This window comes from Hermetia illucens, chromosome 5 (assembly GCF_905115235.1).
Source record: "Hermetia illucens chromosome 5, iHerIll2.2.curated.20191125, whole genome shotgun sequence".
Taxonomy (NCBI): Eukaryota; Metazoa; Arthropoda; class Insecta; order Diptera; family Stratiomyidae; genus Hermetia; species Hermetia illucens.
The window spans coordinates 24,463,972-24,488,898 of record NC_051853.1 but is presented as its reverse complement, the minus strand read 5'-3'; the positions used below and the strand labels follow the sequence as shown (position 1 = coordinate 24,488,898).

The 24,927-nt window shown below is 42.6% G+C and overlaps 1 protein-coding gene across 1 annotated transcript; it reads right to left on the bottom strand.

Moving 5' to 3' along the window:
• Positions 1 to 803: 803 nt before the first annotated feature.
• Positions 804 to 23,706, bottom strand: LOC119657319 (EF-hand calcium-binding domain-containing protein 1). The gene is made up of 5 exons (XM_038064179.1): positions 23,569 to 23,706; positions 12,329 to 12,624; positions 12,131 to 12,254; positions 1,142 to 1,501; positions 804 to 1,069 (listed from the first exon to the last, which is right to left on the bottom strand). Exons 2-5 carry the CDS (start codon positions 12,604 to 12,606, stop codon positions 956 to 958), a joined length of 876 nt encoding a protein of 291 aa, XP_037920107.1. The 5' UTR covers positions 12,607 to 12,624; positions 23,569 to 23,706; the 3' UTR covers positions 804 to 955.
• Positions 23,707 to 24,927: the final 1,221 nt, after the last annotated feature.

Sequence of the window (24,927 nt, the reverse complement as noted above, 5' to 3'; positions counted from 1 at the left end):
AGGATCGAAGGGCGTATACCTTTATCCAAAGTTCGTGGAGAAGAGGAAGAGGTGGCACTTTCCCAGAGGTTAGCTATCCATTTAAATGCAACACGCGAGATGCCCCAAATACTGTTTGTCCTCAGCAAGCTTACGCTGAAATGAATTTTTTATTTGGATGTGGATGGAGCCAAAAATTACTGAACCAGAAGGTACCGAGTCTGGTTTTGACCACTAAGGCTCTACTAGGAGACGGGAGAAGCAATATATTTGGAATAAACTACTAAGACCAGTGTTCTTATTCAAACAGTTGCAACTTACAATATATATTGCTTGGATATATTCATTTTCCGTGATCCACATTTACCATAAATAGGGTTTCACTTATCATCAACACAACAAAGAAACAATTGGCCTGATATGCATATTTCATTGTGATAACTGGGGGCCGCAACAGGCGATAAGCTTTAACTCTGTTGCACCCAAGGAATTCTATTGTCTTACATAAATTTAATGAAGTGCAATGGTGCATGCATGCAACCTAATGCGCTGAACTTGCACTCGATCTGCGCTTTATCGTCATAAGAATTGTGATACTTTACGCTTAGATAAATATGTTAAAAGTGGAAGATCGCTCGCAAGTTTATAAGATGACTTTATGTAACAACATGCGTTTTAGTCATTTATAGGTCACATGGTAAAGATTGGAAAAGTTTATTCATTTCCGCTGCAAAGTTTCAAGTTGAAATGGTAAACGGGACCAGTAACAAGTGATAGGGGATGAAATTAATCAACACCAACCTCTTTCGAAATAATAAACAGTTCAAACGCTATATTCAAGGAACTTTATATCCATTTTGCATCTTCTATCACAATTAGAGAAATGTATGTAGTATAACTGTATGCAAGAATCTAATAAAAAAATCTTAAAATTATGTATATATATAAATTTCTACTGGAAATGAAATTAAAATAGCTATAGCGTTGCTAAAAAGGACTGAACAGCAGTATCAGTAGGCAAACATTGTCCAAATGCCTCCATTAATAGAGGTTCCTCCCCCACGGTTTGGCAAAAATCTTGAAATGATACCTAAAAGATAGAAATCAACATATTAATTTATTCCTGGAAATTAGTTATACCTGTAGGGTACTTTTATCTTACCTTTCCGTCCTTGTCAATATCGAATTTCTTCAAAACAATTTCCACAAAGTCCTTAACGCCTTCATCGGGATCCTCGTCCTGAGGTTGCTTTATTAAACAATTACGCAACAGCGTGAACATTTCATCTTTTGTTATGAAACCATCTGAGTTCAAATCGTAGACTCGGAAGCAAAATGATGCCCGTTCAATTGGTGTGCCGCGCAGGAAAACTGAAAGTCCTATTACCCAACCCTCAAGCCGTATCGGTAGTCCTTCATGTCCTCTATCCCAACTAGTGAATATTCGTTCCATTAAAGTTTCTTCCGTAACGATGTCGAAGGTACTATGAAGTAACTCTCGGAAAACTATGCGATCAATTCCCTGGAGGAAAGTGTATGTATAATTAAAATGGGTTAGGCACTAGGTAACATTCTGTAACTATTTGATTTTCTTTAATGTATTTCGTTATCTTTTTAAGGTTTTGTTTGTAAAACAAAACCCTATTTCATTTATGTAGCTAAAAACTCATCAAATAATTCGGTTTAGTTAAAAACTGTTGAACTGCAGGAGCCATCTACGTCGTTCAATTGTTCATGGAAAAATATTCTGAAAAAGAGTGTCCTCTATACAATCCCTTCCTCTCTATAATACCTTGTCCTTGTCCTTATACTCCCTGTGAAGTATAATGATTCCTACTTTCAGAGGAGTTTTTTTTCGCGAAAGCACGACTGTGGGTTTCGTTCAGAGCAAAGGCAACTCATCAGACGCTACCTCATTCCTGCTCTAAGAGCAGTTTGACAGAAAGTGGCTACAGAAAACTTAATTATCACCAAGTTTACAAAAAAAGGCAAAAAGTTGACTGACGGTTTCGTCCAGCACAGAGCCAACTCATCAGACGCTGCCTTACCTTTGCCCTGGGAGCAGCGTGACCGAAAGTAACGATATATGGAAAATGCTCCACTTTTCCACTCGGTCCGTCACTAAGTGGGTGCGGACTTAGGACTCCAAGCATCCTCAACAAAAAATATTATTTAATGATCACCGTAATCACTTCCTTATATATACATAGTATAGCTATAAGTTCTGTCAGTCAAACAAATCTTTATTTCTCACGAAGTAATAAACCAAACCAATTAGAAAAGGGAAGCATAGAGCTTTCAAACGAAAAAAAATTAATTCAAAATGGCCACCGCTAGCACCTATATAGGCCCGTCTGTCAGGCCATGCATCGATCATTTCTCGAGCTGGACGCAAGATGCTGACCTTCAAACTCACCAAACCGATGTAAGTTCGTTTGCAAGCAGTCTCCTCTAATTTAGCCCAAAAGGCTGTAATGCAGATGATTCAAATCTGGGCTCCTTGAGGACCATTCATCCGCGGTTATGAAGTCAGGAATATGCACCGCTAACCACTGCTGAATTATTTTGGCTTTGTGAGCGGTGGCCGAGTCATGCTGGAAGCACCACGGGTTTCCAACGAATAGAGATTCACTCAATGGCTCGACTACATTGGTTTTGACACCGGCCTAGCAGAAATGAATATCAGTTACTCCGTGATATGAGACGCTCCACCATACCATGACAGAATTCGAATGGTGACAACGTTGGACTCGCGGAGCATTTTCTTCGGCTTCGTAACAATTCTGAGCTTATACTCGATCATTTGGTCGGTTGAATTTTTCCTCGACAGTAAAAAATTTTTCATCAGAAAAAAGAATTTTGCGGTATTTTTTGCCGGAAAATCGTTGCAGAAGAACAGCACACCGAGTTCGCCGTATTTATTTCAGTTTTGGGGTTAACATATGGCTAACGCACCGCCGGTACGCACCGAGACCGAGATCTTCTCGTAAAATACGACTCATACTTTGAGTTAAAACGCCCATTTCCGCCAACATTCGTTTTTGCTTGCGGAGAGGATTGCGACGAACATGCTCACGCACAGCGTGTATGATATTCGGCGCGGCCTGTTATCCCCCAGTATCGAGCTAATGTCCTAAAACGAATCGTTCGTTTACCGGCCGCTTTTTTAATAAACTATGAATCTCTTTCGGCGTATTCCCATATTGGTGCAACACAATAATTGCGATTCTTCTTTCGTAGTTACCGAACTTCATCGTGTTGTCGTTCACGCGCTACTGACATTCGGAACCTGAAATTCTGGCGGAAGTGGGGTATGGTTAGGTACTCTCCGTTCGCAGTGTTACCAGTTTCGGCGGTCTAACATTTCTCGCTATACGCGTCGATTGACAGAACTTATGGCTATACTATGTACATAATTGCGAATTCTAAGTTGGTTCGAATTATATCTAGTGTGAAAACTTCGAATTATATCTAGTGATCACAAATTAAGCTCCTTTTTGCGAAATTCTCAATATTAACGGAGATATAGGCGTTTAAAGTTTTCCCAAGATTCGTCGAAATTCCAGAAATTTTTTCGGCACACAGACCCTCTAACTAACGGGGGCGCCATTTAAATTGAAGGGATGTTTTTTTAAAAAAAATATAAATAAAAGACCAAATATTTTCAATTTTTTTACGTAGTCATTTATTTTGCTTCAGGGAGATTTGTTTTAACTACTTTTTGAAGATGATATCGCGTAAATGTTGGCCTTTGGACTTGATGGACAAATTGGTCCTTTTTTCGGCGTTTTGCATCACTTTGGCCAACGTTTCAGGCGTAATGGCGGCGATTTCGTTTCGAATGTTGTCCTTAAGTTGAGCCAGAGTCTCAGGCTTTCCAGCGTATACTTTGGATTTTAAATAGCCCCACAAATAAAAGTCCGGTGGCGTTAAATCTGGAGAGCGCGGTGGCCAGTCAAAATCACCATTTTTCGATATTATGCGACCAGGAAACAATGGGCGCAATAAATCCATTGTAGCACGAGATGTATGGCATGTGGCGTCATCTTGTTGGAACCAGAAGTCCTCCAGATCATTTTCACGAACAATCGGCATCATAAAATCGGTTATCATAGCTCGATAACGGTCGCCATTGACGGTTTCGGTAGCACCAGCACCATTTTCAAAAAAGTACGGCCCAATGATCATTGTTGCACAAATACCGCACCAAACTGTGACTTTTTGTTCGTAAAGAGGCTTTTCATGAATTATTTGTGGGTTTTCAGTGGCATAGAATCGACAATTCTGTTTATTTACACCTCCAGATAATGAGAAATGTGCCTCATCCGACATAATGATTTTTTGCCAGAAGTCACTTTGATTTCGAGCCATTTCCACAGCCCATTTGCCATAATTGACACGACGCACATAGTCGGCTGGGTTTAATTTGTGTGCCATTTGAATTTTGTACGGAAATAACTTCAAATCTATACGAATAATGCGTCTCAAAGTGGTTTCCGGGATGTTCAATTCCTTAGAACGGCGTTTGGTCGAAGTTGTTGGAGTGGCATCAACACTGGCTTGAACGAGCGCGATGTTTTCATCGGAGCGTGATGTGCGCATTCTGGACGCGTGGCTGGCATCATTAAGATTGCCGTGATCAATAAACTTCGCGTAAAAACGTCGTATGGTAACGTCAGTCGGTGCAGTTTTCACTTTCTTTATTTTTCGATATTCACGTTGTGTTTGCACAATTGAGAAGTTATTTTGAATGTATAGCTGCACAATTTCAGCACGTTCTTTTGGAGTGTATCTGTCCATGGCGAAAAATCTCCTAAGACTGACGTTTGTAACGCGGTATTTGATTAGTCGATTTGACAGTTCTGTCAAAAGTTATAGTGTTGCCAGATGCCTTCAATTTAAATGGCGCCCCCTGTATATACCATTTTGAAGCTCAGACCCTCTACCAAGATGTTCAGGTTTAACCTTGCCCAAAGTAAATTTTTACTTGAAAATTGGGGGAGTCCTGACTTCGTATCCATTTGATGACGGATTGAGATTGGGGAGTAACTTTGAGCTTTGACCCTGTGGTGAGACGTTTCGAGCGGAACAGTTGTCATAAGCTGAAATAGGCTCTGTTAGCTGACAACAACTGTGCGCGGAGTTGTAGTCTCATATCTTTATCCTTCCCGTTTGACCAGTGCGGTTTGATGTTATTGGTTGGTTGTTTTTCGGTGCTGACGTTGCCACCATATATTTTGTTTTGCCTTCAGTGATGTGCAGCCCAAGATCTCGCCCCGATTGCCGCCTGCTCGATCTGGATGAAGGCAGTTGTACAAACTCAGTCTCGGTATGGAATCCGTAAAAGTGGGTCAAATTGGTTGGCCAACATCACGGAGAATTTGGGGTTAAAGAGGAGGTCACGGTGGTAGATTTGGCAGAGGGTAGGGTGCTAGTTATCTTTGTAATCCTTGTCGAGGATGCTAAGTTATATCCATGTGCAGTAATCAACGCTGTTAAGAGCTGGTTAGAGAGATATAGACTGACATTAAAAAACCCGAAGTGGTCCTCTTTACTCAGCGCCCCGAGAAAAGTAATGACTGCATTAAAATTTGGAATCATATCATCACTTCCATGCCGACAATCACATCCTTAAGGTTAAGGTAGGTGCAAAGCTCAGTTTTAAGAAGCATGTGCAATATGCTTGTAACAAAGCATTCACCGCGAGGATGGTGCCGAATATAATAGGATGGTGAAGGGGGTCTACCGAAAACAGCCCTAAGTGTTACGTTCAAGATCGCATGAGACGATGCAGCAACTATCATTAGACTCCGAATATTGTGAGCACCTTCAGTTTTACATAAGGCTTTAACCTTGGTGGCGGCCTAGCCGAGATGGACACTTTCCCGGGATACTTTTGGGATGAAGTATGGACTGGAGAAAACAAAAACGTTAACGTTAACGACTTCGAAACAGAAAATGGTCTCCCGTTTTGCAACGCGGAAACTACTACCGCTAAAATGGCAGCAAATATGTACCATAGTAAATCCATTTTAACATCGGGAACTCCAGGTGAAAGTAACATAGGAAAAGACGTCAGATGTCTCGACCAGAAACATAAAAAAAGTCGGAAGTTCGAGGGCAGCACCAAAAGGCTATCTATATTCTTGGTCAGTACGATCGATGAGCGGGACGGTGATTGTCAATAAATACGGGGTCTGATCAAAAAGTTCGAGGACTTTCTCAATAACTCTTCATTACAAATGTTTACAATTGTTATAATTTATCTCCTTCAAAATACTTCCCTTGGGAGCGAATATACTTCTCTCATGCTGCTGATGCTGTTCAGCTGTTCTAGCGTTTTTTCTTTACTGTCCTCTATCATCTGAAACCGCTGTCCTTTCATTGGGTACTTCAGTTTTGCGAACAGTCAGAAGTTACACGTCAGGAGAATAGGGTGTAAGCAGGCGCTTTGCCGTGGTGGAAAAACCACTCACCTGTTGCCAACAATTCTGGCCTCTTCCGACGAATCTTTAGACGTAAAGTTCTCAGGGTTTCGAGGTATCGATAACGATTGATTGTCTCACCTTGTGGGAGGAATTCATAATGGATGATACCCTTCGAATCGAAGAAAACAGTGAGCATCACTTTAACGATTGATCTCACCTAGCGAGCTTTTTTGGTCTTGGTGAATTTTTTAACTTCCACTGGGACGACTGCATCTTGGTTTTCACGTCGTAGCCATAAACCCAAGCCTCATCACATGTAATTTCCAAGAGCTCCTGACAAACCTCAAGGCGATGCGTTTTTAATCTTCTGTCATCTGTCTGGCTGCAACTCTTCTCATTTCTAATTTTTGGGTCCAATTCTCTTGACATGGTCCAAATGTGCGACATATTATTTTTATCGGGTCCTCCACCGTTGATGTTCTGCCTTCCCTGAACCGTTCAAACCACTCGTGACACCGTGAACGGCTCATCACTTTATCACCAGAGGCTTGCTGCAGCATTGCTGGAACATTGTCGTGATCAAACATCACGTAAACATGTTGCTTCTCTTTCACGTCCATGGCAAAAAACGCCGAACTCGAAAAACAGGCTTCATTAAAACAGCTGAACAATCAGTTTGGAAAAGGTCAGAGCAACAAAACAAAATGGAAATTACTCAGGAAGGTTCCCACTAAAAAATAAGCGCCGAATCAGCTGTCAACGTTAATGTGAAGGTGTGCAATGTGGAAGGTCCTTTAATTTTTTCATCAGACCGTACTGTTTTGGAAGCCAGCACAACCTGAGCATAATTACCCTAAAAAACAAAGTAAGGAGCGCATGATTACGGAAACCAGGCATTCTCAACAAAAAGCGAGATGACCAGACGTCAGATATGATAGTGCTGATAGATGGAAACTCTATACGTAACTATTGACTATTGGGTACCAATTTATAACATACGAGGAACAATTCTTCTGGGACTTTTCCAACTTATGCGTCGCTAAGTGTATAAAGCTGAAGCTCATCCCGTGTGACGAGATTCCTAGGAAACCTGTTACTCAAGTCTGGCTACAGAAGGTTCATATTCACACCGACAAGTCTCGATATGTGCACCTTCGCAACCACGTGCTACCTATGGACGACTGTAGAATGTTGAAGAAGGAGGAGCCTTTGAAAAAAAATCTACCTATCCAAAAATGGAGAGTACCTAGAGGTTTTGGAACAGCGTGACATAAACTATCGCTTCAGTCGAGGCATTAAGCAACACATATCTAAGCAATCTAAACAAGTGCGTCTAGACTAACCCGCTAGTTTTCCTTAAGGAGGAAGACATCGAAATCGCCTAATATAGTAGCCCTGGATTTGAAAAAACATAAGGATAAAAGGGCTCCAAGACAAACAGTATAAAATATTCTACAGCTAAAAAGATGTCCATCGGAGGAAGCCCAAGTCCTATATTCTTGCAAGCTTCCAACGATGTCACAGTGGTTAAACTGCAACCGGTGAGAACAGAAGACTTGTATGTATCCTCGACATACATGACTTATGAGATCGCTGAAGGAGTTGTGGCAGTTCTTTCATAAATGCGGGAAATAAGTCTGCGATACCCACCAAAGGCACACCCTATGAGCAATTAAAGGAGGAGATGATGCTTGAATTGTAATTTTATTATTAATAATAACCTATCGGTAACAGGAGCAGTACACGATTTCCAACTTTACGTAATTATGGCGTCTGCCTATCACCTTATTTCCTGACAATAAGAACTTCAATTTGTAAAAACTGGTGAACGCCCACTTAGAGATCTTTCTCGGATAAAAATCTGATAACCTTTAATGTGAACCTCGTGTTATACGTTGCCAAACCAATCAGAGGCTATAGAAGGTCTGGCTGAAGAAAGTTTTTCAGGTCATTAGAGCTATCTGCTGCAAGTTTAAATACTAAGGTCTTCCTGAAATTGTACAGGAGTGTCATCAGGGCTGCAAAGAGACAGCGGCTGAATTACTGCCAAAATATTGGAAGCATCGGGGACTCGCCAAGACTCAGCTAGATTCTGGCCAAAGAACATTCTTTAAAAAATGGAACTTTTGGCAAGACGCATATTTGACTATCACTATGACTTTCTTCCATTGGAGAATATTTTGGTGTGAGTTTCCATGCGGAGTTAAATATGTTAGGAGACTAAACATAAGAGAGACGCCGGCACGATGGTCAAGGTGGTAGGCCGCCACTACCGCAATCTCGCTGCTCAGGGTTCAAATCCCAGTAGTCACCGGTCTCTGTATTCGACTTGTGTTTGTAACGCTACTGTGAGCATAGCATATCGGCCAATTGGAATCTAATACGCAAATCCCTAGCGAAGGTTGGTATTCCCGCATATCTCGCTGCTATCGTCGATAGTTACTTAACTGAAAGGAGGCTCTGGTATGACACTGATGACGGACCCCAGGAGTATGTTGTTTCCGCGGGTGTCCCACAGGGCTCCGTATTGGGCCCACTACTGTGGAACATCATGTACAACGATGTTCTTAATCTTCCCCTTCCGGAGGAAGCCACAGTGGTGGGTTGTGCTGACAACATAGCACTGGTTGTTGTCGCAAAGTATCTTGAAGATGCTGAGTTATACTCAAGTGAGGCAATCAGTGCTGTCAAATGCTGGTTGGAGAGCTCTGGTTTGACGCTTGTGGAGGAAAAAACAGAAGCGGTCCTCATCACGAAGCGCCGGAAGAGAAATTACGCCTGTGTTAGAATCGGGAATTATATCATCACTTCCAAGCCGACCATCAAATACTTGGGGGTGCTGATAGACAGGAAGCTCAGCTATAATCAACACGTACAGTATGTTTGTGATAAATCATCCACTGCTAGTATGGCCCTGGCGAGGATGATGCCGAACGTGGGAGGGCCACGGCATACCTCTAGGTTACTTATAGCCAGGGTGGTGACCTCAATCATGCTCTATGCGACCCCAGTTTGGAGCGAGGCATTGCGGATGTCAATTAGCACTAGCAAACTGAATACAGTCTACAGGAGGACAGCTCTGAGGGTATGCTGTGGCACGGCAGGATCTGCAGCATTCGAAATTTATTTCGAATGTTGCGGATGCGGACGGATAGATGGCGCGGAACTCTCCACTCACTCATTTTTGGAACGCACCAGGGGAGTGGAGAATTAGCGGTGGAAAAATGTCGTTGGTTGGGACAGTAAGCACCGCATGGAAATAAGCCGGTCTCTTCTGTTTCCAACCGCGGCGGCGTTCACACGAATGTGCAAAGATCCAATTTGGAATGCCCAAATTCAGAAAGTGATCAAGTACTGTACGCGCATCTTGTGATAAAGTTGAATAAAGTTAATTTTTTGTGTTTTAAATATACGAATTTAATTTATTGTCAAATTGGTGACCCCGACGTGATCTGAACACGCAACCTTCTGCCTTCTGGACTGTCTCAGATGATGCAGCATTCGTCATATCTGGAATGATGTCGATTGACATCTTGGCAGATGAGATGGCGAATATATACCATGCAAAGCCAATCTCTCCCTTATCGCAGACGAAGAACGCTGAGAGGGAGCGATCCATAAATAGATGGCAAGAGCGGTGGGAACGCTCGGGAAAGGGTCGGTGGACTCACAGGCTCATTCCTGCCATCAAGGAGTGGTTGGAGAGACGACACGGTGAGATTAATTATAATCTCACCCAGTTTCTCACGGGACATGGAGGATATCTTCAATACCTTCACAGGTTTAAATTGGAGACCTCACCCGACTGTCCAAATTGTCATGGAGTCCCAGAGGACCCAGAGCATGTATTCTTCCACTGTCCGAGATTTGTGGAAGAAAGGAGGAATCTAGAGGAGACTCTAGGAGAGGTGCTGATACCAGAAAATCTGGTGCGGAAAATGTTAGCACATCAAGAGAATTGGGATGCGGTCAACTCCATGGTCGCATCTATTTAAGATAAATTACGAAAGGCAGAGGAAAGGAGAAAAGCGCGGCCACGTGCCCCGCGTATAGAAGAAATGGGATTAAGCTAGAGTGAGCTGACTCCGCCCCGTGATGTAATACCTTATGGTGGTTCCGCGGGGCAGGGAGGGAGTCGGGGGTGGTTTTAGTGGATAAAAATCCCACACGCTGGTGTATCCAGACCAGTGTCTTTTGAAGATTTCCACCTCCTCAAAAAAAAAAAAAAAGACAGACAGACAGACAGACAGACACCGTCTCGATTCTAATAAGGTTTTGTTTCACACAAAACCTTAAAAAGAGCCGGAATGGGGACTTCATCCAACAAAGGTTTCTGTAGATATACGCAGCAGTAGCTCTTTCGATTTTTACCTCCTGTACTGTTGTGTGGTTGTCTGAATAGGGAGTGCAATAGGATTAAGCTTAACAGAATCCAAAGAACCACACGTGTAGATCTTCCACACACCCCTTTCCACTCAATGTCTATACTATACTATTGTATCGCGTAGACTCTGGGGATTGGGATACTGAATACCGCGGTCTTATGGCTAACGCCATCTGGAAGCTACTATCCAGAGGAATTTGCGCACATCCAACGGACTATGCTGCTAAGAGCTAGGTTTCAAAAGAAACTTCGCTCCAAGATTTCTAACTAGGTTGGGGCGGTTTAAGTTTTTACCGGCGGATCAACAATGGGTTTTTGAGTTAGAGCTGGAGTTTTCTTGAATACACGCAACATATCTTAATCGTACCGTCTTCCAGGAAATGCCAGTGTTTTTTGGCGAGGGTACTGGCCATACGCAGCGCTTGTCAGCGGATAAGGTGTGATTGGACTTCCAAGCAAAATATGATTACTTTGACCACCAGTGGAAAGATTGGACAACAGCAAAACGTTAACTTCTCAAGACTTAACACAGACACTTAAAAGTCACCTTTCAAGATTGGTCCAGGCGAAGATATAATACTTCCACTTTGATTGTAAACGAGACGCAAGATGCGGTTAGATTTCCATAAATCCGTTCTGCCCTAACTATTCCTGAATATGAAAAACTGGAAAAATCCTTAAGGCATAGACATCGATCCATTTCTTTCTAAACACTTTACTTAAAGCTTAACTGAAGCATTTTCTGAGAAGTTTACTTAAAGGGAGAACATATTCATGATGATGATTCCTTATTATTGCTAAAACTTTCACTCTCAGCTTGTTTTTCCTATCACAGAATACTTAGAAAGTTTTAACGATCGCGTGACCAATTTTGCATTTTATCGTAGAGCGAATACCACTAAGGCGCTCAATTAAAGTTTGTCCTCACTTTAATAACTTCATGCAGCTAATTTGTTGCCTTCAAAACGTTACACATATGCACTACCCCCATTAGCGCTTAATTTTTTTTTCACATTGCAAATATACACAGGATTAAGTTTAAGGACACACTAAATCACAAGAGCAGACAAATCACTATCTCCTTTTCTGTGACACTGAATTCCGCAAAAGTATCGAACTTATGAACAATATCCATATTCATGTAATCCCGCAACCACACGTTTCGTGCCAATAAATTTGCTTCGTGTGACAAACACAAATCCTTGCCGGAAAAATAACCACCTATTTCTGTTATTTCTCCCACCTCCCAACTGGTTGGTGTTAACAGGAGGAAACACTGGGAATTCCTTTGACTAAGACTCTCATGCATAATTCCGTTCACCAAACATTTCCAACCTACCTCAACCATGGCATGCGGCTTGGCTATTATAGAGCTAGGGGTGCTGGCAGCCAGGGCCCGGGATGTAAACTGACAATTTGATACCAGCTTCTTGTAGATACGGCACAAGGATTCCAGCTCATCTCTGTGGACGAAATAACAAAAGTAGTTAATATTCCTCGGAAAATCAATCAATCACTCAGTAACAACCCAACTCACTTGGAGAAATGCGTTCGCTTCTTGAGCATTTCCATCATTTTGGGGTTCAGTTTCCCAGATGCGTCCTCCATCCTGGAGCGTTTGTTAGCCTTTGACGCTCTCGTTGAACCCGTTTGTCCCTGAGTCCTAGCACCGCCCGACTTGCGATTCTGATTGGAAGCTCTTCTGCCGCTTGCCAGGAATATCGAAACACTTTTCATGATCATTGTACCCTTTTGAGGGGGAGTTTGAGCGTTCTTAGATGGGCTTCGGGTGGCATCACGTGACTTCGCGTTCATTTCTATCGCTTTTATATCCTGGGAAGTTTGTATGCAATAAAATGTTTATTTATTACAGGGTGCAGAGTTTATGGTTAGTTTATTTTTTATTAGCAAGATTCAGTGAGCTGGGCGAAATGATTTTATTTATTTGATGGGAACAGAAACCCTTAAGATTACTAGAAAAGTAAATGAGTACTATTTTTATAACTTACTGTTAAAGTCTGGGACGTTCTAACTGATTCTCGACAATTTTTAACTAACTTTACTTTCAACGTAAAGATTGTTTTACTAGAGATCTACTTAGGAATCTTTATGATATCAAAGTTTAATTTCAATGATGTGGTAAAGTTGTCCTTTTCGATGACTCTGTCCAGTGCTTGGATCTTTGAATTTACTACTCGGTCATCGCTAAGCTCTCTTTCTGACTGCGCGATGGGTTCATCAAGGCATGACAAAAACGCCAGTTAATTGGTAAATTCTAGGAAAGTTCCCTACCCGGGCGATCCCTCAGTATGTACTTTACTATCAAAATGTTAGGTCAACCCTTTGCCCAGAAAACTGACCACAGGAGATTCAACTCACAACTATTATTCGAAATTTTATAATGGAGAAAAATCATTGCGCATATTTGACCTTCTACTTCTGGATTAGTGCGCCGCCACGTGGTTCTGAGTACATGACTGCGAGCATGTGGGATTACAGGGCTGTTTATGGCTTGCCACATGGGATGCGGAGACACACTCAAGAAAACCATCTAAGCATCGTCGACACACCAGATAACCAATATATTAATCACATGGGTCATGAACCACATAGCTAACTCGTCCCTATCCCATGATTGCGCAATGATATTCCGTGCCCCTTAGCCACTTGGTTTGTTCCTCCTGTATTCAATCTTTTTGTCTTTGCGTTATCTAGGTTGATTTTATAGAATCATTCCATCTGCAACACAGGAACAAGGGTTGGTAGTGAAATATAATACAATACTAGGCTCTGAGCTCCTAAAATTCTACTTCATTTTTTGCCGCTGCGACAATTTAAGTTCACAGCCGAAAGCATCCTGATTCCGACTAATCATACCTTCCGTGTTGAATCATTTTTCCTGCCCCTGCACTCCTTTTAAATTATGTAACCTTATTTGTCTCTCCTTTTGATACCCTTTCGTTTCCGTCTCTTCCGTTTTCTCTCTGGGCCTACTTATTCTTACTTTCCATTTCTTTTTAATTATTCCTCCTTCTTCTCCCTTTTTTCCTATTTCAAAAATACTTGTTCTGCCCAGTTTTAAATGTAGCGCCCGTTTGGTTCCCTACTTCTGCCTGAATGCTATTTCTGCTAATTCCTTGAATATCCCCACATGTTACAAGCAATACTCAGCTCTCATAGCTCAATTTTTCCCATCAATCCCCACCCCCCCCCCCCCCCCTACATTTCCAATCAATCCTGTAAAATATCGGTCTACGGTTGGGGATCCAGTTCCTTTTCTCCATTCTCTAGAGTTCTTCGGGGCTCTATGTTTGCCAGTCTATTATTGCAATTTTTATCAATGATCTCCCCTCTTCTCTCATCTGCTATATTCTGGCAACCTTTAGCTATTCGTGTTTGCAATCTATCCTAGAAACTCACTTGTTATAATGTCCCGTTAATAAGTTGACACTAAATGTTAACAGATGCCACTCGACATGCTCTTTTAAATCCCTCCTCTTACTCTCGTCATACACAACATCTAGCCTCAATCTAAAAGTCGCAGGTTATTTTCGATTAGAAGGGTTGGGTTAATTTCCACCTTCTTGATATTGACAATCGTGCTCCACAAGACTCAGATTTATATTTCGTTACTCTGCATATTTTAACATAATATCCCTTAAGAGTTGTTTGAAATAATAAAAAAATTTTGAAGGCCGCGACCTGCCAGTCAATGTTATTAGCCAATAGTGAACTGCGTTATGAAATTGTTTCACGCATCAGCGCAGCTTGGATGAAACAGTGCTCAAAAGCAGTCGTTCTTTGTGTTCGACGCAATATGGTTCTAAGTGCTGACCGACTATGAAAAATAAATAAACGGCACTTCGTTCATAAAAAAATTGCGAAACAGATATCTTGGATGGTATTGAGGTGCAACTCGCGTTGCCGAGAATTCGCTTCGCAAGATGGGTTTGTATAGAGATCTCAATGGGAAATGGCCAAAGGGCCGGCAGAAACGATGGCTTGATATGCTAAATGGTGATTTGGTTCCTTCCAGATCAGGCCTTTGACTGAGTAAAATTATGCGACCCATCTTGAAGGGCCGACTCCATTTCTGAATGGGACATAGGCCCTTTCCGATTTGAGAATCTCAATGTGTGTCGATGTCGATGCTACAACGCAACACCACATGATTCCTGTGACTTTTTTTTGCCTTCCATTAAAAATGCTCTTTTATCGGATGCTACGCAGGCCGTTGGTCACTTCCCGAAGGGTTGTCATAATATCTGGCTGACTACGGAACCGTGGAAACGGACTGATAAATGGAATTGGCATGACGCGCTCGAACTCCGATACCATGCGAGCTGCAGTTCAACATAGTGTGCGCTGTGACAAAATGGAATTTGTTATTGCGCTGATCTGGGAAGCGGAGCCTTCCGTAAAACGCAATGATTTCAGAAATATATACTGCATCACGAAAGAATTTGAATGTGGTCGCAGACCTTTTGATAGTCCTATGAAGAACGTTAACAGTTGACTTCTTATCTACGAGGACGAGCAGCTGAAGAGAACACTTCACCACGGTTCTTAACCGTATCTCATCCGGTGAAGTTCCGCCTCTTGTGGATGAAATGGCAAAAAATAAATTATCTCGGCCAGCAATGAACTCAAGTCAAGTAAAACCACCGCCCGAAAGTTATTCATTGTTTCACATGCAGTTTCTGCAGATCTGCTAATTCCACTCGTATGGAAATCTTAGAAATGCCAGGACTTTCCTGGAGAGTAGAAGAAGCGGAAAATAGTTAAAATTTCAAAGAAGCGTACCCGTTTCGGGTGTGCGTGCGTGATTCCTGCCGTCGCAAAAATAATAACTCAAATAATCCTGGAACACATCAAACAAAATCTCGAAAGCTTGGTCGACGGAGAGCAGGCTGATTTTCGTTCCGAATCCTCTCCTTAGGCTCATTTTGGAACAGTGCTGAGAATTTAAATCTTTCCCTTCACCTAGTCTTCATCAATTTTAGAAGGTTTTGACATGAAAAGGGATTTTATCTGGAGTACTCTTCGTAAGAGGGACATTCCAGAGAAACTAAAAGATATTATCAGAGAGGCATATTATGGCGTAAAATGTCACGTGCTTCATCGAGGTAATACCTGAGAGGAGCTTGAGATCCACTCAGATTGCATCTTGTCGTTGATATTATTTCTTCTTGTTATCGGTGACGTCCCTAATGCTAGCTTGTCCAGTGGGCATGGAGGACTCAATGGTCTATGATAACTTTCTTCAAACACCTCTACTACGCCATGACATCTGTTTGCTCTCCTACTTGGTCAAGGACCTTGGTCAAATAGCTCTGGATTTGGAAAAAAAAGGCAAATAGAGTTGCACTATAGTCCGCATTACTAGGCAGAGCATCGAAGACACTCACGTGGTTTCTACCGATGGCGACATCGAACTATATGGCGCTCGACACGCTAACAGCGCTAGATCCGTTTTCGCTGCCTTGCCTAAAATCCGGAAAAGCAGTTATTTCAACATGAAGATTAAGTTGAGACTGTTCCGTGCTAGCGTGGCCACCCCTGTCACTCAAAGGTTCCATGCCTTCATGAACATCTGTTCACGATGTATCATCGGAATACCCTGGCCTAATACTATTTCAAACGAAGAACTTGATCGGCGCACAAAACTGTTACCCGTACGGGATGTGATCGGAAGGCGGAAGTGGCAATGGATAGGTCACACATTAAGGAGGGCGACAATTGCATTACTGGCTACGCCATGCAGCGGAGTCCACTTTCCCCAAATAGCCGACGAGTGGGTGGCCTCAAGAGCACTTGGCGCAGAGCAGTTGAATGGGAGTCTGCACTTCTCGGGAAGTCCTCGCGGAAGCTGAAGCGCATTTCAACTAATCATGAATGATGTTGTGTGGGTAACGTATATATGTACATTTCTGCTTTTCTAATGTTGAGCATTGGATAAGTTATCCAATTTCATCAAATTATTTGATTATTCCTCCCTTTTGACAAAATTAATTTTATACTAATTAATCCAGAACTATGTAAATAAAATACGGTAAAATACGGTGGGATGAGGGTTTTTTAAAACGAGTCCCTAGCAGATGTGAACCCACTCATACTTGCGCCATCCCTGTAATCGCCTCGAAGCGGCTGAGCATCCAATGTGAATAGAAACGTAGAGATCTATGTGTTGATATTGAAAATAGGTCAATGGACCTTCAAGCTGATCTATATCAAGACATCAAAGAGTAATTAAGGAAAAGAATACGCAGATAAAATATAATCCCACCCAGCTGCTCACGGCACTTGAAGGATGCAAGTACCTTCGCAGATTATTCTTTCACTATTCCTGACCTATGTACAAAGGAGAAGTCTAGTGGAAGCCCTAGTGCATTGGTGATAACAAGGAATCTAGCTCAAAGAATGCTTGCATACCAGAAAAAAAAACTAATGCCATTCACTGGCCCTGTGATTCAAAGAATTGATTAAATATGTCAAAATTTTGTAGCGCCACTACGAGATTTCGCTGCCACCCCTATATTCGCTCCCAAAGTGTCGACTAATCAGCACTATAAAAGAAATTTGCAGCATGAACTCCTTGGTAAGCGTAAATAAGTGCGGAAGTTAAATCCGCCAAAGATTGTTCAACCACGGTTAAGAAAGAAGGTGAGACGAATCGCTATATTTTGAGTGGCGTTTAGAAAAAATCGAGGACTTTGAAGAACTTGTAAATCTGGGTAGCGTTGTTGTTTTCCAACTTGCTACAAAATCTGGAAATATAGTTCCCTCGACACTAACATCAAATATTTGCTGCTAAGTGAAGGCTACACACTCTCATCGTTTGCATCGTGTCGTCGGAATATCCTGGCCCGTATACCCATCGATTTGTTTAACAGAAAACGGAAGTGGCCGTGGATAGGTAACAAAGGACGAGTATTCCCCTGCAGTTTATACCATACAACCGAACCCACTATTCCAGAGTAACCGACGAATGGGTCGCCTGAGAGCTGCTTGGCGTAGCACAGTGGAGAAAGAGGGCATACTTCTCGGAAGATCATGGGGAGTTTGATCACAATGCCTGGAACCGACAGCAGTGGCGCGTAAGTACGATCCGGGCTTTTAACTTCCCATAAGGACTTATGGCAACCATATATGTAGAGTTTTTCCAATTGGTCAAGTCCGTCATCAAGTAAACGCAGGCTCAGGTTTCCCTCAATCTAAAATCATCCCTTCCCTCAAATTTGAACGTATTTCACTTTTTCAATATGATTGTAAATAAGTTTAAATTCAATTTTATACCTTTATGTAAGCCACCCTGTTACTCACTTTCCTTCTAGTTTAATGCCAACTCGATTTCACAGGATTTCATGGAAGTTAGAAGTCCTTCATAACTTCAGTAGCAATTTTCTAACTAAACAGGGAGTAATGTGTTTAAATTAGCGCCATTTAACGCCTATTAGGAAACCGTTAAACGAACGCGTTTAGGCAAAAACTATAAACAAGGCTAGGAAGGGTTGTAAAAAAATGTTCAGTTCCCATAGTCGGGGGTAGCCTGCAGGTTATATTTTCCAGGTCTGTGCCGACATATCTCATGGCTGCATGATTTACGATTATGTTTGGTCGATTATTCATTTCATTTGTTCACTTAAAGCATAATACGAATACGATGGCTGTTAAGAATTTTTTATTTTGTGCAGAAGCCATCAATCTTTTAGTGAGTTCGATTCCTTCGCTCCGTATCAGGGATAAGGATGGTTGATGGCAAAAGGAGCAACTACACGACAGCCAAGTATACAAGGAATGCAGACAGGTGAAACTGTTGTGCGTGCATAACATGAAGTTGACTAGACAATAAACCAATTTGCTGTAAGGCTTGGGCCATATGACTTTTAGATTTGTCGCTCAGTGGAACATGCACATGTAACAAGGATAATTTATTGGTTTGCAATACATTTGGGAGAAATGTATATCGCATTCACTTCTGGTGGCTTTGCTATACCTACAATATATGTCCCAACATAACCGAATGAGCATGATTTTAGTTGGTATCTCCTCTAAAATGAAGAACTTAAACAAAATATTGGAAGAGTACATATGAGGCTGCTTAGAGTAACCAGAAGGCTTTGACCACCTTAATTAATGGTGAGTTGAGAAACTATCAGGCACACTCCATTAAGTTGCTCAAATAAATTTATTTTGAACCACACCAAGGTAACGTTCCCCAAGTTATAGCTCCTTATTACATATTTTGTCTACTTCGTCTCCTCCGTTTTGTTGGGTTTTTATTTTGGCCTTAATGACCCTCGCTCCGAATCCTGTACTTTGGCAGCAGGCCGCTGCATGATAGTGTTTAACCGACTTTGTCAAGCATAACCAAGTTTTTATCAAGGCAATATAGGCCATACACAGTCGTGACATGCCTCTGCTGTGGTTTGTAGCGTTAAACTTTTTGGTTGTCCTCAGTGGTCATCAGCGATCCTTAACGGGTCGCTTACGATATGGGAAGTGGCGTCCCCGAGGTGCCCGAGCAAGGAGTTCTGACCCCCTACCTGGCATAATACCTGCGTCCTAGGTAGTAGCCTTGAAAAAGTTTCTCGGTGAGGAGCCAACTGCTAATGACCGACACATGCCGGGACACACTGGGAATCCCTGGAGCCGTCGACAACTCCTTGTCGGCGTCGATGGGGTGATGTGAGCCTAGAACTGCCAAGGTGGTCGTTGTGGCGTGTAGCAAGAATCAGCCCCATCGGGACCGTGGTCGGGTAGTGTTCATCGAACTGGTATTAGTAGACCGCGTTGCCTCAAGGGATCGCTGATCCGTTAGTGAGTTCCGGGATCAGCTAATCGTAGGTTAGGCCTCAGGGAACTGGGGTAGGGGCTTTGTCCGCGAGGGTATACCCATTCCTGACTATTGCAGCCCGCTCCCATGCACACGATGCACTGATAAACAACTTAAATCGCGAACAAAAACAAATCAAACAAAGAGGTAATGTGAATGTAGAGTGAGCATAGCATAGCACGAAAATGAGCCGCTCGCCCCAGCGCCCAGCGAAGGACTCAATAAAGGCTGAAATACCCGATGAGACATCGGGACGCACAGACGGAGAGAAAGTACCACGCAGTGCTATAATTGCGGAAAGAGGCACAGTGGAAACGGCCGAAACTAGCCAAAGGTTTCGAAAATAAGCCGAGTGGGAGGGCTGTCAACTACTCTGGCACAAGCTGAAGAGGAAAGGCTTATGAAGAAATGCGCGGCAATTGTGCAGCGCATGCGATCTGCGACGTTTTTCCATAAAAACGTCAGCAAAGGGGTGAAAAACAGGCTAATGGAACTGGAGGAACTCCTGGACAGGATTTCATATTATAGGCGAACATAGAGAGTAAGAGAAAAGCAAAAATAACCGCGCCTCCCGACGAAAAACTACGAGTACCAAACGGATGGCAGGCAGCCCATTGCAGACCGAATTGCACTTTTCTCTATAAAAGAGTTGGAACACGTAGTCCTCTCTATGAAAAGCAAGAAGGCGCGAGGACCCCATGATATTCCAGCAGAGGTATACAAACTGGTATTCTAACACCGGCCAGACCTACTGCTCGGCGCATTCAACGATTGCCTGAAAGAGGGCACTTTCCCTGGAAGGTGGGGAGGCTTGCGCTGATCCATTAAGGGAAAGCCGACTCCGAGTTGCCGTCTTCATACCGTCCACTATGTGTGCTTGACACTGCTGGAATAGTGCTCGAAAAGCTCATCAGAAGTAGACTCACTGAAGCGATACACGCTGTCGGAGATTTATCTCCACGGCAGTTTGGTTTTAGAGCAGGGAGATCCACAGTTGATGTCATGCAAGTCGTGGATGCCGTTCGACGAGCGAAGGCACATAGCCGCCGAACTCGACGAAGAACACCCCTCATAACGCTTGACGCCAGAAACGCTTTTAATTCCGTAAGATAGAAACATATTCTAGGCACACTAGACAATACTACGGATATTGAGAAACTATCTGAGGAACCGCTCCCTGCTCTACGAAATACTAGAGGGTCAGAGGAGGATGGCATATTGATGCGACGGGTAAGCGGATGGATGACAACTTATGGTTTCAACCTTGCACTGGAAAAACCGAAGTAGTCATCCTGACCACAAAGAGAATTTCGACCCTGCGTCCCATATCGTTCGGCGAGTCGATAATCTAGTCAAAACTAGGGGTAAAGTACCTTGGGTTGACTCTTGACTCAAAAATGAGCTTTTTTGAGGAAATCAAAGCAGCAGCGAACAAGGCCGCAGCTGGAGTTTCGACGTTAAGTAGGTTAATCGCAAATATTGAGGGTCCTACGTCTTGCAGGTGACGTCTCCTGGTAAGCTCAACGCAGTCTGTCCTGCTCTACGGCGCAGAGGTATGGGCTGACGCTCTTGGCAAGGAGGTATATCGTAAGCGTCTCGCACAAGTACAGAGACAAGGAGCTTTGCGGGTGGCGTCTGCGTACCGCACTGTCTCTAAATCGGCCGTGATGGTGATTGCGGAAGTGATCGCCATTGCCCTTCTTGGCAAGGAACGTCAAGCCATATACGAATGCAAGGGAGATGAGCCAAGGGAGGTTGTTGCTCGTGAAAAACGGTAGCGCATTCTAGACGAGTGGTAGCTCTCTTGGCAAAATGAAACTAGAAACAGATGGACCACATGCGCTCTCTTGACCTGAACGCCGGTTTCTGACAGACTTCTGAATAGAAGATTACGATTCAAGTTAAGGAGCATTACAATTGTGCAGTGCTATGCACCAACGTGACTTCCAATATAGTGGAGAAGGATGCGTTCTACGAGCCTGCCACAAAGTCAGTTGGGTATCAACTAGTAAGCGAGAAACTGGTAACTTCTCCAGAATGCGCCTCTTACGTAAAGCACGCCAGATACACTTCTTGCTCAATGAAGAGCAGGTGTAAAGAAGATTTAAACTCCGCGCACTGTTTCAAAATAATCTGGAGGGTATTGATGAGGTAAATGCAGGAGTATCCGGAGCGGAAACAAGTCTGCTCTCTGTCCATTAAGCTTTCGAGATGTTCTTTAATGTGATCTAGGATTATTTTAGTTATTATCTTTTCAACGGCAGGGAACACACAGATATCCTCCCAATTGTCACACCCAAAAATGGGTGCCCTTCTTTGGAATCTTAACAATCATCCTCTTCTCCCGCTGGGGAACGTCTCGAATTCCCAAGATTTCCATATGACTGCAAGTAGTAGATCTGCAGCAATTACAGGTGCAGCGATAAATAACTCTGCGGGAAACCGTTGAGCGGCTTTACTCCGTTTGAGTGCATTGCTGGCCGGAATAATTTCTCCTCTGCTTGGAAAAACACTTCATATCTTTATGTTACGGTGGCTAGGCATTTCATCCACAAGAGTCGCAACTTCATCGGATGTGATACGGTTAAGAAGCGTGGTGAAGTGCTCTTTCAACCACTTCAGTTATTCATCGTCGTGGATGGGGAGTCGACCACATGCAAGTTCTTTCGTAATGCGGTATATAGTTCTAAAATCATTGCATTCTGCAGCATCTTCCGCTTCCCTGACCAGCGCAAGAGCAAAGTCTATCTTGTCACGGTGAACTTCACGGGATTTCGCTCGGTATCGGAGTTTGAGCACGTCACGCCCGCCATTACTCGCAGCTGCCAGTGGAGCCTTTAACCCCTTCCGATTATCGATCTGCTTTCACGACTCCGTATTTAGTCAGATCTTGATCGTGATCCCCTGGTGGCCATTGACAATGCCTCTATTGTTACGCACATATCCAGGGGACCACTTCTAAATTTATGCTGATTGCAAAGTAGTCGATCTGGTGTGGGTTAGTTGATACCCAGCTGACTTTATGGCAGGCTCGTAGAACGCATCCTTCTCCACTATATCGGGGAATCTTCGTTGGTGCATAGCACTGCACAATTGTAATGCTCCTTAACTTGGATCGTAATCTCCTAGTCAGAAATCTGTGAAAAATCGGCTTTCAGGTCAAGACAGCGCATGTAGTGGTAGCTGTCAGAAACAACCCTAAACCAGATTGGCTTTCCATAGTATAAAAGTACATTGTCACAAGAGGGGGAGGGATATTCTCCAGAGTCCCACCATCTTACTGCGTTTAGGCCTAGATTATCCAGCTTATATTGTTGGAATTCCCGCTCGAGTTGGAGAAAGTGAGTATTCTGAGGACTCTCGCTATTGTTGTCGAGAAGCGTACGCACATTCCATTGAAATTTAGAGCGTGAAGGATAATCATGTTCTGTACTTAGGTAAAATGAAATTAAGTGGTCCTAAATCCTTCTTAACAAACTGCTTGGAGTTTGCAAGTGTAGCTCTCATAATATAAATATGAAATGTCCAGCAGTTTTACATTGTAAGACATTGTGGACAGTAGCCTGAAGAAACGGCTCCAATTATAAGTGTTTCTTCCGCTAGAACACATTCTATAAGTAATAAAAAATGTATGTGACTAGAGAACCTACATCGCCATTTTTATTGACCAAACTAACTGTCGTCATCATTGCATTGACTCCACTTCTGCATACTCAGAATACTCCAGAGCGTATGCATTGCACGTAACTCTTCACCTTTCACTCATAAACCATACGCACTACAGGTATAACAAATTTCCTGTAAAGGATATGAATAAATCACATAAAACTCTCCTTCCGACGACACTTCCTTTGACCCACGCATGCTATTTCTTATGGTCTCTTACACAGGACGAGAATGCAAGATCACATTGATTATAGTGAAATGCGAGAAGGACTAACCTTGATGCCAATCGGATTATCAGCAAATTGAAGCAGCTTTTATAACGAAAAAAACTATTTTCCTGTATTTTCTATAAAAAACAACAAATTGCACACTTGTTTGGGATGCACGAAATTTGAATTTATCCTTTGACTAGGACAACGGTTGTTGATTGGCGTTGTCACAGAAACCGTTTCATTGATTTTATTTGCGAATGTGCTATTCGTATTCCAAGAGGCTTCCATTCTTTGACCTAATTATAGAGTGTTCAACTCCGAATGCAGATCTGTTTAAAACAAGTCGGAAAATCGGAAGTTTGTCGCTACAGATATAAAAGGTTTTGTGTTTTTGTGAAGCATAACGCAGTTCTCCATTGGCTGATAGCATTGGCTCGAGATATTTAAATTGCTCAGTGCTGTCAGTTTCAATAACTTGCCCAGAGCTAAGTGAATTAAATATCTCGGGTCAATTGTATCAGCCAACTCCGTTTTGAAATTGCTTCACGCATTAATGTGACCTAGATGAAATGGCATTCCACAAGTGGTGTTCTTTGTGATCGACGTATCAGTGCACGTCTCAAATCTAAAATTTACTGCAATGTCGTCCGTCTGCCGCTCTCTATAGTTCTGAGTGTTAGCCGGCCATAAAAGACAATGAACGGCGTCTTGCGATAATGGAGACGAAGATGCTGCATTGCACTGGTGGCGTGACATGTTTTGAACTGCCAATTACTAAAAATTATGGTAATGTACTATTATTAACTTTATTTGAACAGGTATCGGTATGGGGGGTATTTCGGTGCCTAGGTACCATATAGTGGCAACTTCTTGATTTTTTTCAGATTTTTCGGTTTAGTAGTTTCTGAGAATGGGTCCATTAAAGAAGTGATCACTTTCAACTTCCTGTACTCCCCACCTTTCCAACAAACTGCGTATGATGGACAGACAGGCAGACAGTAAACCGATTTTAATTCGCGCGAAATTGCTAAGTTTGAACTGCTATAACTTTGGCGTTAATGGCCAGATTTCCATTAAATTTAGCACGTATATACGAAATATTGTCCTCTATGCTGATACAATTCGGAAATCCTAGGAGGAGTTTAAGGGGAGTTTTTCAGTAAATTTCTAAAAGTTAGGAATATACTATTAGTAAGTTTATTTGAGCAGATATCGGAATGGAACATATTTTGAGGCCTAAATTTCGTATAACTTGCGGAAAGTACTAATCAATTTGATACCCTACACGACTGTATCCGGTGAAAAATTGTTTTAACCTCCCCTTTGCATATATGGGGAGCCTCTCTTTAAACTCCACCTAAATTAATGCCACTCGCTGTATGCGTGGGATTTTATAGTTCCCATCTGTCCACCAAATTTCGT